This window comes from Aedes albopictus, chromosome 3 (assembly GCF_035046485.1).
Source record: "Aedes albopictus strain Foshan chromosome 3, AalbF5, whole genome shotgun sequence".
In the NCBI taxonomy this organism is placed as follows: domain Eukaryota; kingdom Metazoa; phylum Arthropoda; class Insecta; order Diptera; family Culicidae; genus Aedes; species Aedes albopictus.
Window position 1 is genome coordinate 365,654,460 of NC_085138.1, and position 14,105 is coordinate 365,668,564.

Sequence of the window (14,105 nt, forward strand, 5' to 3'; positions counted from 1 at the left end):
ACGCAACCACCGTTTTTTTCGATTTCCGAAAAACTATCGATCCGTACCAAATTCCAGAATCAATAGTTATTATAACTTTTGTTTGTGTGCCAATATCTACACCATTATGCAATGTCAAAATAAAAAAATAAATTCAAAAATTGTTAATCTTGACTTTGACACTACCACGGATACTTTTCGACATTTGCGCGTGGACAAATCACGAGCTAGGTTGCCACTTAGTCATTATGCAAGTGTAAAACTAAGAAAATCAACACTTTTTATTCACAGCCTACTAGGATATGAGTTATAGCTTAAATGCCTGCAAATAAAACCAATACATTGTCTTCACAAGTCAAACTGGAATTTTATTTGATGATGGTGCAAACATTATCACGCATACGGTAAGCATCAAAATCGAGAGAAAAACACTGATGTTTGTGCTACTGTTTATGTTTATAAAACCATTAAACAAAATATGTTTACAAATTAGAACCAACAGTAGATGGCGCGCAGGTGGGCATGTTTGGGTAGGCGTAAAGGGTAGGATCTTCTACCCCTGTGCACTCCCTCGCCTTTCTCGTAGCCGCGTTCGTCGATGCACTTTGTTGATGGTTCGCGCGACCGTTTGCTTCAGCCGTCATCTCACAAACTGTGTTACTTTTTTTTAACGAACTAGACTGGATTTGGCCAAAACTAGAGGGAAACATGATTCCAGAACTGCAGGAAGCAATTAGCATTGCTCAGGAAAACCTTTACCGTGGTTTCATATCTTCGAAGAGGAGTGGCATCGATTGGTTGAATGTGAGTTATCGAAGACAGATTATTTATTGGTTTGTAACGGTTACTTTTGTGCTAAGTATACACAACATCCTTGTACATATCTGTTTCGTTTCAGACTGTTTGCGGAGATTTTTACAAACTATTCCGGGTTCTGCACAAATTCCTGGCATTTGAAGTAGGCGACAATGTGGCAATTATGGAAATGGCCTTCCTCTGCCTGTCGCAAATTGTGGTTTGCATCAGAAGTCTGGAACGAACTCTGACGACCGAACAGGAGCAGAAGTGTGTTTTGTCGGTAAGTGTATAGGGAACGTTGGCATTTGAATTATGACTGCAGTAACACAGAACAAAAAATCAGATCCTTTCAAATGTGCATTAATTCCTTCGAGCGGTCGCTGATAACGTCGTCGATAGTGAGTTGAACGACGTGATGTGGCACTTCATCCACTTATTTTGGATTTTAACTTTGGAAAACGAGTCCGTATAAAATAGTCAATTCATCAACCATCCCGGTGTTATGCTGAACCCGGAACAAGTTTTTAGTTTATAAACAATGCAATCGCGTAATCAACAGGGGAGATCGCAGTAAGCTTGGGCGCTTGTGGACGTGTTTCCAATTGCTCGTTACGTCACTTTTCCTTTCGCGAATTTTTGCTCTTCCGTTTGTGATATAGCTGGAGCTACGCCACGAAAAATGTGATTTCGCGAGTGGATCCCGATGGTTCCGATCATATTCCTCATCAAAAACATGTTGTCAGTTGCATATAATTATCCGTTCAGCAAATTGGATGAAAAGGTGTGAATTAGTTTTATGCAAAATCAGCACGAGAGAAGTGAGAAGAGTGAGCGGTGGTGGTGTGCGGCAGCATTTTCCTCACGCGTGACACTTCGGCTGAAAAAAATGAAGATTCTGCTGAGGATTCTGCCGGTGGAGTGTTCCCGTGCCGTATTTGTGTTAAACAACTCGAGTTTTAATGAAGATCTATTTGGAATGGCTAAAACAATAGAGTTATTGAAAAGATCGTGTACTTGAAGTGAACAAAAATATAGCAAATAGAGGGGAGTTTGTGCGGCGTTTGAAAAAAAAAAACTGGACACATCGGTAGATAGCAACCACGGGCAAGTAAATTCAGTGAATACGATAGTGATACGATACAATACGACAGACCAATTTTTCGCCGTGGTCTGCGAAAAAATGAGAAGTGAATGGTGATTAAAAGTGCAATGGATTCCGTCCAAGATTCCGTTAATTGGACGTAAATAAGGCAGAGGATCAAGATGAATCAAACCATGGATTCCGGGAGAAAGCATTGACTTGGTGAGATCAAACCATTATTTATTATTTTATATTTTTTGGCATACGTTAAGGATTTTTCGAATTTGACGAGTCATGTGGCCAATTTTTGTGCAACGTACACCGGGTTTGGGGTGAAATTATTCTTTAGACAGACAATTTACCTGATGAAGCGCCAAACAAAACACCAGATATGTAAATATCGGCCTGCTAGGATATGTAACATTTGATACAATACATGTCTATTTATTACCACGGTTCAAGACTTCCGCGGTATTGAGCGTCAGTCGTCGACGAAAAGGATGAGGACTTTTACAGTGCTGTAATATTTGCACAACACACTCTCTACCCTGATACAGAGGTAAAATTTATTTACCTCTAAGTATAGCTACCCTTTAAGTATTCTTTCATCAAATTTGTACAGTTTGTCATCAAGAGTGTCGACTTAAAATATAACTAGAAAAAATACAAGCTAACCAAAATAGGGTTCGTCTTGCAATTGTGGTTCGTTGTGGTAATCATCAGATCCAACCTAGGTTCAGGAAGAAATTTATTTGTTTATCATGATACCTATGACCTTTTGAAATTATCATTTAAAATTTCTTCGACATATTTGTAGCAATTTCCCATTCTTGTTTTGCTTTTTATATAGGCTTATTATTCTGTACATTCCATTCGGGGATGGGATCATTATTATGTTTTCTCGTTTCAGAGAGCGAGTAATGGCGCTTAAGCCTAGGCTTTGAAGCCAGGACACATGGAGAAATGCCTGTGCCCCATCCCAGGAGAAAAGACGTCAACTATAACGGAGTGTGCATTAACCTTCTTAGCAGCACCACTCCCAACGATTTTATGTCCAAACACCATTCCCCTAAAACGAAACGGTTGGTACGGTTGTCCCCGTTTCTTCCTTCATCCAATTCAAAAAGGTTTGTCAATCATGTTATTCATAAGTGGATAACCTGATTGCCTTATGTTTTTGAATTATCTTTCAATCCATTAGTCTGCACAGTGGGCCTGGCCATTTTAATATTTGTGTCACATCATCTCTGATATGCTGCAAATATTAATGCTGACAAGAAAATATCAGAAGAAATTTTGATGTTTCCAGGATGCTTTTCAATACTGGCTGTGCAAGCACTAGATTAGATTAGATTAGATTAGAATGCAATCGCGTAATCAACAGCACCAACTGGACATTAGGACTCTACCTCCGAATTCCGCGAATTATATTGTTTTGCGATCATAGTATTTCATCATCGATATTGGGAACAATAGCTCTGGTAGAGTATTAGAAATACAGAGTACAGCTCACACCGTTTAGGTGGGCTGAGTTGGAATGGGCACGCGGATCCAGTAGCACAACCATTAATGGCCCGTTTACATATGTGATAATAATGCGTGACAATATTCTGTCGGACAATTTATTCCACGCTAGTATCGTTTACATTGCCGCTAAAAATTTAGCTGCTAAAATCTGGGACAATAAATTATCCGACTGTATTGGTACCAAACTATCGTAGTGTAAACACTTCCCTATCTACTAATAAAATTGGTGTGATGGCATAATTAGCTGACAATTCGTCTAGCAGACCGTTTACATAATGCTAATTGTGTCGGACAATCTAATATTCTCATTATTGTCCACTAGTTTTAGCACCGAATTCAGAAGCTTCTGAATTTGTCATGCTAATTTTATTGTCAGCTAAAAAGTGTTTACATTGCGCTAAATTGGCGCCAATACTGCTCGAAAATGTATTGTCACCCAGAATTAGCAAATATGTAAACGGGCCATAAAGCTTTGGTAAATAATGTGTCAAGCCATCAAGTATCTGTACTCGCAGTTGGAGGATCCAAGTTCAAACATTATTGGAACATTACTATGAGGAGAGTAAAGATTGGATAGGCAATTAAATACGAGCATTTTTTGAAACTCATGTAATACATTGATAAATCATGTTAATTAGCTCAATCGTAGACCACGGCTTCAAAACCAAGAAAATAGACGATGCGATCGCTTTTATGACGGTTTGAGACTATCAACAGATATGGATAATCGTGGAGTATTAAGACTTCATTCAGCTGCTCAAAATGCTGGCGTCCAGATACAGGATCCCTCAGCCAAGAATACAACGGGAATAATCGATAAAAAGTGCAACAAAATCGCCAAGACTATGAAAAGAGCCGCCAGTAATTCCTATCTTACGGAAAGTCATGTCATACACAGCTATTTTGACCGATCGAGTAGCCATGAACTTTGATGTTGCAAATGCGGATGTTTTTGATAGGAAAACAATAGAATCGTGCAGTTTATGCGGAGAAATTGATAGCTAAATTTTATTGACAATGCAGACGCTCTATCTAACCACAATTGCCAGAGATAATTTACAAAAGCACAGAAAAGATCAAGACAAAACACCGCTACCAATTTGATCATTTGTTTCAACAAGATTGAACTCTTGAGATCAAGCTTCCAGAGGACATCGACTCCATAATAAAAGATCAAGATCGGTTGAGTGGCATAATTCCACGCAAGACGGAGCCACTTAACTGAAGATTTCACGATTTAAAGTAGTAATAGTGAGTGGAAATATTCTGATTTTACCAACGGAAATTCTGATGAGAAATTAGAAAGCGTACAAGGAGCGCTGATGATACTTGTGGAACGATCAAGAATCTGGAACTATCATCACAGAATGGGTGCAACAATATCTAAATCGAACGAGTTTGTCTCGAATGCCCAATATGATTAAGAAGGATGGCTAGCGGTATTGAAAAATTGCCAATGTGTTCCAGATCTGTGAGGAGAAATTAAAAATCCACAAAGCTGCAGTGGAACTTTTAGCATTATTGACCACGCCAGTTTCATCTGAGAGATTTTTAGCGAAATCAGGACGTACACTTACCAATTATGGCAGCAGTATGCAAGGTTGCGACCATTCATTTGCAAAGATTTACCACAGACAAACAGACGTAACACTTCGAACAATTTTCGATTCAAATCATAGTCACGGAAACATATTCGCCCAATGCTAAAAGGACTAAGTTTGGCCGACCATCAACTAGGTGGCGGTAGTGAGCAAACGTCAAACTCGAACAATAACGATGCGAGCGCCACGGGTAGGTACCCGAATAAAAAATACAGTAGAAAAACCAAATGTTGTATTGTAACAGTACTATTTAGAACCATATTGTTACAATAAACACCACTGTAAAAATAAAAAATACAAAAACAATAAGATGTAATGTAGACAACTGTATGGTGAATTGTAAATAAGATTTTTACAATATACTATACGGGTTGTTAAGTATCGTAACAATATAAAAAAATATTTTTCTTCATATATATTTTTTTACAAAACCATACATTTTATTGTAAATGAATTGTTTGAAATACTGATACGTGGGCTTTAATATACCGTACATTGTATGGTATACGTATGGTTTCAAACAATAAAATGTACCGTAAATATATTGTTTTTAATTGTAATTTCACTACAGGTTATAAATTTAAACATGGTTTTGAAATGGTTCTCTTTTGTTATGTTGTATTGTTTTACATTAGATAAACCATATAATGTTATATTATCTCGTTATGTTCCTTCGATAATGGCAGTTCTAGCCAAACTAACCTAAACTCGTCTAAGTCTGAGTAGCCTCTGATTGCATTAACAGTTGAAGCTTAGGCTCCCATGTCCCACCAGCCAGATAACTGGGTTTTGCAAACTAAGCATTATTTGTGGCAACACTTTGAGCGGCATGATGGAACTATGCCTAGCGCGCTAAGTGTTATTAGACCACTAATGTAGTTGCATGAAGTGGGTGACGAGGTACATAAGTATCATTACAGCGTGCTTAACCGTTATTGCAATATTGAGGCTCCAGTTTGACTGAACTATGAAATATGTACATAACAACTCATGAGAAAACTGTCAAGTTCGATTCAACTATAAGTTAGGTTAAAAAGCGAAGACACACTTATATTAGAAGTCTTTTCAGTGTCCAGTCCTTATGTTAAAAATGTCAAAGATAAATCGCATTTAATTCGGTTGTTGTACAAGGCAATTTCACATGAGAGAAGAAGAGAAAGAATAGTGTTGAACTCATCCACTGATTTACGGTAATCTGGACTGCGTCTTTCCGGGTTGACCTACATTCGTATTCCTCTCATCGCACTCTACATACCTAGCCCACCATATCTCTTGGATATGCAGTCCTTAGGACACCTGGTTTACCACTTTATTTAAACATTTTATTGACTTCAAATAGATGTTTCAACTTATTCACTTTTTTCTCTTTCATTTCCTTTGCAACAAAAATGTCACGAACATCAACAAAACAAAGCACGGAAAAAATCATAAACTGAATAAATAATTAAAAATGCACGGAAAAAGATTGTTTCGGAATAGTGAATGGTTCAAACGTAAGAAAAACAGTATAATATATTGTTACATAAAGATCGGATGTAAATGTATAGTAGCTACCAATGTGCAAAGCTTTTAGCGAACCATTCCATTACAATACACTATATTGTAGCTGGTACACTGTATGGTACAGGAATGGTTTTCACCAAATACCCTATGGTTAGTTTTTATCCGGGTAGTTGGCCACCTATCCAATTTTGAAAAAAAGGCCGTTAAATCGATGTATGATGGGAATTATCAGAGTGTTACGTCTGTTTGTCTGTGGATTTACATTCATTTGCTATTATCTCAGTTCAGAAGCATGTTATCGAAAAACAATGTATGGATGAATTTAACCTTGTAGTTTTATCTGAAAGTTTGCCGAATAACATTGGGGTCGCAAACGTATATCAAAGTCGTGAGCGAGCTGTGAAGGCAACTCTCCACGCGGTGAATGTAAATTTCATTCACGCTGTGGAAAGTTGCCTTTACAGCTCACTCACGACTTTGGAATGCGTGTGCGACCCCAATGTTATTCGGCAAACTTTCAGATAAAACTACAAGGTTAAAATCATCCATACATTGTTTTTCGATAACATGCTTCTGAACTGAGATAATAGCAAATGAATGTAAATCTTTGCAAATGAATAGTCGCAACCTTGGCAGTATGAATCCGAAACGTGTCAACCGAATTACAATTTGAAATAATGTAACCAGTTTGGATTGGGACATGTGACATACAATTATTTATTTGGCATAAAGCCGTTTGACATTGTTTGTGAATTTGCATATTTTATAAGTGAGGTGTCAGAAAGAACTTGAATATAATGAAGCTTAATCGAGCTTAAGGTGGTTCTTGTGTTTCTCCGAGCTTGATTGGATTTCAGCTTTTAAATGCTCTATAATTTAGCTGAGCCATTACTGAACGCCAAACTGAATACTCCGGAACAATCATCAAGCAAATATAATCTGCGTTTCTTATTGCAGTCAACTCGTCAATGCTTTCTAGACAGGATAATCTGGTGCCTAACAAAGATCAAAACCCTCTCGGACGAGGAAACACCATGTGCGCAAGATTGCACAACTGAATCGAATTTTGTCAGTTTCCTTGACTTGGCCCTGAATTTGGTTGGTCCGCTGACGGTTGCATTCGAAGATTCGGGGCTGAACCGGGCGCAGCAGGATGCCGATGCGATGATGGAATGTACCCGTATTAGGTCGGTGATCGAAGCGCTGATTACGCAGTCTTTCGCTTTCGGGAACGTTCTGGAGGATGAGGATAAGAATCGTCTGACCAACGTTTGCCAGCGAGTGCTCAAGGAATGTATCGCACTGGAGAAGGAATCGGCTCTGGTGGAAGGAGCTAGTCGTCCCGATGGACAAAACAGACGCCTGAAAGCTAGCGTGCTGGAAAGTGCCATTTATCACCTGGAAACGCAAGTCAATGATTGTCTGTTGAAAATAGTTTTTGAAACTTTTGCGGAAATGGATCGCAAGTTAATTGGTCGCATGAGAAAACTGGTAAAAGAAGAAGCAAGTGAAGAGGAGATCGATAACATGACCAATAGGATTGATACCATGGTGGATCGGATTATGCAAATTGGCCTTTTTGCAATTTCTTATGCGGATAACTACAAAGGTAGGTCGTACATGTATCTAAGGGGGAGAATTTAGCAATAGATCGTCGAACGTTCAATGATCAACCAAAACATAATTCAAAGATGCTTAATTTACCTACTGAATCTTATCTTAGACTAACATCAAATCCATTTCCAGCGGCCTCTGACATCCGAAGCTGCTTGGCCTCCATCGAAGCTCTGGATTCCTACTTGATCCCTTCCTTCTACGTAAATTGCGATCATCACTCCAAACTGCTGGAAGATCACTGGTTAGACGAATCGGCACTGCTTCGCTGCCACGTTCAAAAAATCATCGACAGCAATGCGTTCGCGCTGTGTTTGATCGAAATCATCGAAGCCGGGATCGATCGTATGGCAGAATCGTTTGATCCAACTGATGCTGAAAATCTCGTTCGCAAAGCAAACGTTTTCAAACAACACGTCGAAATCAACGCCACGGATTTGAAACTAAATCAGACCGAATCGTTTAGACTTTATTTTGAAGATTTCAAAATGATGGTACTTGAATGCAAAGCCATAGTCAAATGCTTCGAGGAGGATCCGTCGATCGGAGAGGATAGAATTTTGAAGAGATTTCGTATACTGCTGGGCAAGCTAAGAAAAATTCAGCTCTCGATTAGCGCTGGAAAAGTAAGTCAACCAGTAAAAGAGGAACCCGTCGAACCAACGCCACTAGTTGTGGCGCAAACCGACGAAGAGAAGGAAGTTGATCAAAGTGTTAGGGAGTTTTTCAGCAATAGCATTCAAAAGCCTTCTACTGGCAGTATTCTATATCGCAGCACAAGAGGCGAAAAATCACGCCGAGATTCAACCGTTTCACTGTTGGAACTGAAGAGCTTTTCCGACATCACTGCGCAGTTGCGGAAACGGGCAGAAACTACGCCGGACAGGAACGCTGCCAAGGGATTGTCTGCGGCCCATTCCAGTCGAAAGAAGCTCATCAGACGGAACAGTTTGCGAGTGGTGCTGTTCAAGCGTCAACAGAGCAAACAGACGGCAGAGTTTTTCGAGAGTTTTAAAAGCGACATAGATCTGCAAATTACTGGTAAGAAGCTAAATTAAAACTGAAATCGCAAGAAATTTTGAGTTCTGTTTTTGTAGACATTTTAGATCAGTTGACCGATTTATCGAGTACGTTTACGAGTGCTCCGGCGAAAGAGCAGCAGCACATGGACAAAACTGTGCTGGAAAAGCGAATCGAAGAAGTAGTTTTGACAGAAACTAAAGTTTTACCGAGTACACGGAAGTCTATCACCAAGGAGGAGATAGCGATCCACGAAGACAACAGGATTAGTATTAACATTACTACGGATATATGAGTTTAAGAATGATTGAACGTGTACTTAGAGTTCGAATGCTTTTTATCATTGTTATTATGAACATGATACTTTCAAGAAACGACTATAGGTTACCCGTTTACCGATTATGCTTGTGGATCCGAAAGCCTTCATTTCAAATATTTCTTGGGCCATCTTAAATATCCCTCTTCCTCTTCTTACTCCACTTGGTATAACTTCCCAACTGGGATGTGGAGTAGAACCTGATTATCAGCTTGGTTGAAGCCCCAGGATGTCCCGGGATGGACACTCTATTTCAGGAATTTCTTCTAATATTTCTGCAGGAAATTCTGTTAAAATTCCTTTAAGGATTCCTGCCAGAGTCGCTTTCTTGCCGAGAATCCGTCAGGATTTCTTGGAGGACTTCCAAAGTAAACTACTGGAAAAATACGAACTGAAAATGCCTGAGAAATCCCAGCAATAAATTACTAGAAAAATTCTAGTAAAATTCTGAATGAATACTATCTGGCCTTTCTGGAAAAATTCCAAACTAGAGGCGCGCCTGCAAGTAGGAGTTTCTGGGAGAACCCCAGCAGGAATTTCTGTAGGAATTCAAAGAAGATTTCTCCATTTTTGCACTAATCGATAGCATTTTGAATTACCTATCTTTTTGGTATTAGATTTAGAAGAAATTCTCAATATTCCGAGTTAATTTCGATGTTACACTTGTTGCCAAACAGGCATATCGTTGAAAAAATCTTCGGCAATTCTTTCAGAAATTTATTAAAAATTCCTATGGGATTCTTTTTAAAATGCCTTTAGAAATTCTTTTGATTATTTCTTCAAAAAATCTTTTAAGCCTTAATTAGGCAGTGGTAATTATATTGCCACAAACAATTTTTATTTTTTCTGCTTGATAACAACTTATATCGAACTTCTTTTTCGGTTAACGCATACTCGGGATTACTAACTACGCTAGGTATTTTTTAGACCTGAACAAAGCTTAAATAGTAATTTGGGAGCTGTTTGTAGAGTTATAAATAGCTAAATTTGACTGCGTGAAGAAAATGAGCTCAACCTTAATTTGATTACGTCTTAAAATATTTACTAAATAATCAGTTTTTTTAGATTATTTAGTAAATATTTTAAGACATAATCAGATTATAGGTTTAAATGAGCTGCACTTTACAGGTTATATTATGGGTTTAGCCTTTACCCACTTTGAAATCTTTTTTCGGGCTTAAAAGTACCCCAATCGAGCAGTGGCAAGAATTTTGCCACCAGCACAGGTAGCCTAAACGGGCAGAAGCAACCATATTGCCACCTAATAAAGTTCGAAGTACGCCAAACGGGCAGTGGCAACTACATTGCCACCTAGATTTTTAGAAGTTTCTTTCAAACAAAAACGGTTTTGCACATGTAATCATGTGTATAATCATTTCCATAATAATATGCATAGACACCTCGTCTAGTTTTCTCGTCCTTATTGGCGATTAAAAGAAGAGGTTATGTCGTGAAAATTTAGAAGTTTGAAAGGGAAAGACCAGTTCCCCATCAGTTTAATCATCAATTTTTTGGTAAATTAATCGATAAAATGATTTTTTCTACCCCGATCCCACATTAAATTTTATCTGGAACGACTCAATCACTAAAATGGGATTTCACAAAACTTAACCTCACATTAGGAGGTCAATAAAGGGTTAAGAAATTCTTGGGCATGGTCTTTGGAAAATTTTTCGATATTTTCTTAGGAAACTCTTTATTTTGGAAATTCTTTTCAAAACGTCTTCGGCATGTTCTTTGAAAATTCCTTCGAAAATTTGTTTGCTAATGCTTGTAGAAAATTTCATAGATTTTTTTTTCGGCAACTGTTTTGGAATATATTTTGGTATTGGATTCGGTCAATTTCTTTGAAAAGCCTTCATAGCTCCTTCAGGAATTCCTTTGGCTATTCTTATAGTAATTCTTTTGGTAACTTTTTTGGAAACTTGTCAAGTAATGTTAGTGAAAATTTTCCCGGCAATTTCATTTCCAAATTCTCAGAATGTTTTTCGGGAATTTATTCGAGTTTTCCATCAGATAGAAATCTCTGGACGACTTTCGGCTAGAATTTATCGATGTAATCCTACAAGAAACTGTAAAGGAATGTTTGGCGCAATGGCATTTTTAAGGAATATTTGAAAGAACACCTAGACCAATTACATGGAAAGCCCGTAGAGAAATTTCTGAGAAAATTTATGAAGAATTCCTGGAGAAATACTTAAGACAAATAGCTGGAGGGAAATAATCCCTAAGAGTATTCCTTCAGAAATGTATAAAAACATGTACAAATTACTGAAGCAATCTTTGAAAAAATTGTGTAAAAATTTCTTCAAGAATTCTTGGAAGAAACGCGTACACTTGTTTCAAATAAGAATCTTTTGAGATATTTCTTTAAAAACTGCTGAAGGAATAAAAAAAAAACTTTTTGACGAAATCAAAGAAGAATGCCACCAAAAAGATCGAAGTCAAATAAGGTAAATCGCCAATCGTTGCACGGCCTAAAAACACAACAGTTGTTGCACACCCCATGCTTTCCTAATGAGGTGTGCAACAATTGCCGATTTACCCAATTTGATTTCGAATAAGATGAATTTGAGAGTGTAAGATTACTAAAGGGCATGGTGACCCTGTAACCACCGACGAACCGACATGACAGCTAGAACCATTAAATTCAAATTTGTTGTTCCTGACGCCATGATGAAAAATAGTTGAACACTACCGCCACCTCTATAACGGTTCGCGTTGGTTTGTAAGCTTGACCAAAAACCCCCGTGTGTTGATATAGGAAACGGTTCGCGTCTATGCTGGATTGACAGAAGTAATCGCTCGCTTCGCTGGTCGACCGTTAAATTTAGGGGGGACAGTTTTAAAACTGTCACGTTGGTTCGTCGGTGCTGTAACTACCTTTTTACGTTTTATTTTCATTGAATACCGTCTGGTGATTCTACCATCTATGAGCTAAAACTTTACTGAACAAAGTTACACCAAATTTCTTTTCAATTTTAAGTTACAATACTTTTTGTATGTGTGTATCTTATTCGAAATCTTGCCCCACCACTGGGGCAAAAGTACGAATCTACACACCAAACGCTTTCAGCAATATTTTGCTGAATTTTGACGAGCTGAAGGGTCCAGCAAAATTTTTTGCTGAACTTTCAGCAAAGTTTGCTGAATTTCAGCAAAACGTTACTGGTGATCAGCAGAGTTTACTGAACAAATCAGCAAAATTTGCTGAATTTCAGCAAAATTTTTGCTGAAACCTTCAGCTCGGCAAAATTCAGCACAATTTTGCTGAAACCCTCAATCTATTTTTGGTGTGTAGTGTTTGTGGAATTTCGCTAACCGTAGCACACTTTTTTGACACTTCGATAATAGGAATACCTGAAACCAATTAATAAGGACTGTTCAATTTATAAAACGGACAACTTTACAAGGTTATAAAAAGAAGACGCGTAGCTCAAATTTTAGCCACCCTTGCTTCTTTATTCAGTACATCATCTTTAATTATAGTAATGATTTTTGAATCGAATAAAAATAGTTTTATTTCATAATAAATCGGCCAGATGTTAAATAAGGTGAATTTTGCGATTGCTGAAAATTTAAAATATATATAAAATTACTGTTCACATATGGTAAATCGTTTTTAATAACAGAAAAGTATGTGCCATGCTGCAGCAGCATGAGTAATAAACATTCTGGCGAAGTTTAAACTCAATTGGAAAATTAGTTGTTGAAATATTAAAGTCTCAAGTGAGATTCGATTTTTTGATGAAAATTTAATTGTAAAGCAAAAAGGGCCAGAACATATTCAATAAACAATTTTTTATACATCTAGTCAAAATCAGGAATAATGTGGTTTCAAATGCAGAAAACTGCTTCTTAATAGCATTGCTGGTTTGGTTACTGTGTGTCATTACAGGGACAGTAATCAAAACAGTTTCGTTCTTTGAAGGTTCTTCCGAATAACAATGCAAGCTAATGCAAATTTTACATTAACAGTAATATAGGAAATAAAATTTTTACATCCGATTGTTATTAAATAGGTGTAACAAAAAACATCTGATCCAACCAGTATTCTAGTTTTAGCAAAGAATACAGGAACGAAAATTGGCATCTTAGATATACGCAAAACTAGCTGCTGGAAATTCACATATTTATTTTGTCATAAATTCATTGAAATCTTCGAAACAACACAGTCACGGTTCACATATCAATCTCCCTTTATATTTAAAGCCAAAAACAAAGTTTTGTTACTATTTATGTCCTATTTTAGATCTCCTCGTGCTGCCAGTCTAGATCTATGAAGTCTTTGTTTTACTTCACAGCAATGAAAAATGGTATACATATTGAAAAATAGTATGGCAATAATGTTATAATGCATTTGACATTTCGATACCCTGTATACCAGCGTACGAACGCGGAAAGGCATCAACTTTTTGAGCCGGAGTTCCACTTATGTTATGTGCTATCTTTATGGATTAAATTTTTGATGAAGTATTATTTTCTTCTGCATCATTCAGAAAGCAATATTCTTCTACTCTGGACAAATTTTTAGCCGAATCCGTTGTGCTATTGCATCACAGGATCTTAATAAATATTTTTTAATAATTTCTATGAAAACCAGGCAATTCACTATATCTAGCTGGAGGCTGCTTGGTGCATTATTATTAACCAACTATTGAGCTTT

The 14,105-nt window shown here is 37.5% G+C and overlaps 1 protein-coding gene across 1 annotated transcript; it reads left to right on the forward strand.

Moving 5' to 3' along the window:
* The first annotated feature begins 574 nt into the window (after positions 1-574).
* Positions 575-9,427, forward strand: LOC109432250 (serendipity locus protein alpha-like). Its single transcript, XM_029875173.2, has 5 exons — positions 575-783; positions 878-1,057; positions 7,447-8,098; positions 8,236-9,144; positions 9,201-9,427. Exons 1-5 carry the CDS (start codon positions 688-690, stop codon positions 9,416-9,418), a joined length of 2,055 nt encoding a protein of 684 aa, XP_029731033.2. The 5' UTR covers positions 575-687; the 3' UTR covers positions 9,419-9,427.
* The last annotated feature ends 4,678 nt before the right edge of the window (positions 9,428-14,105 follow it).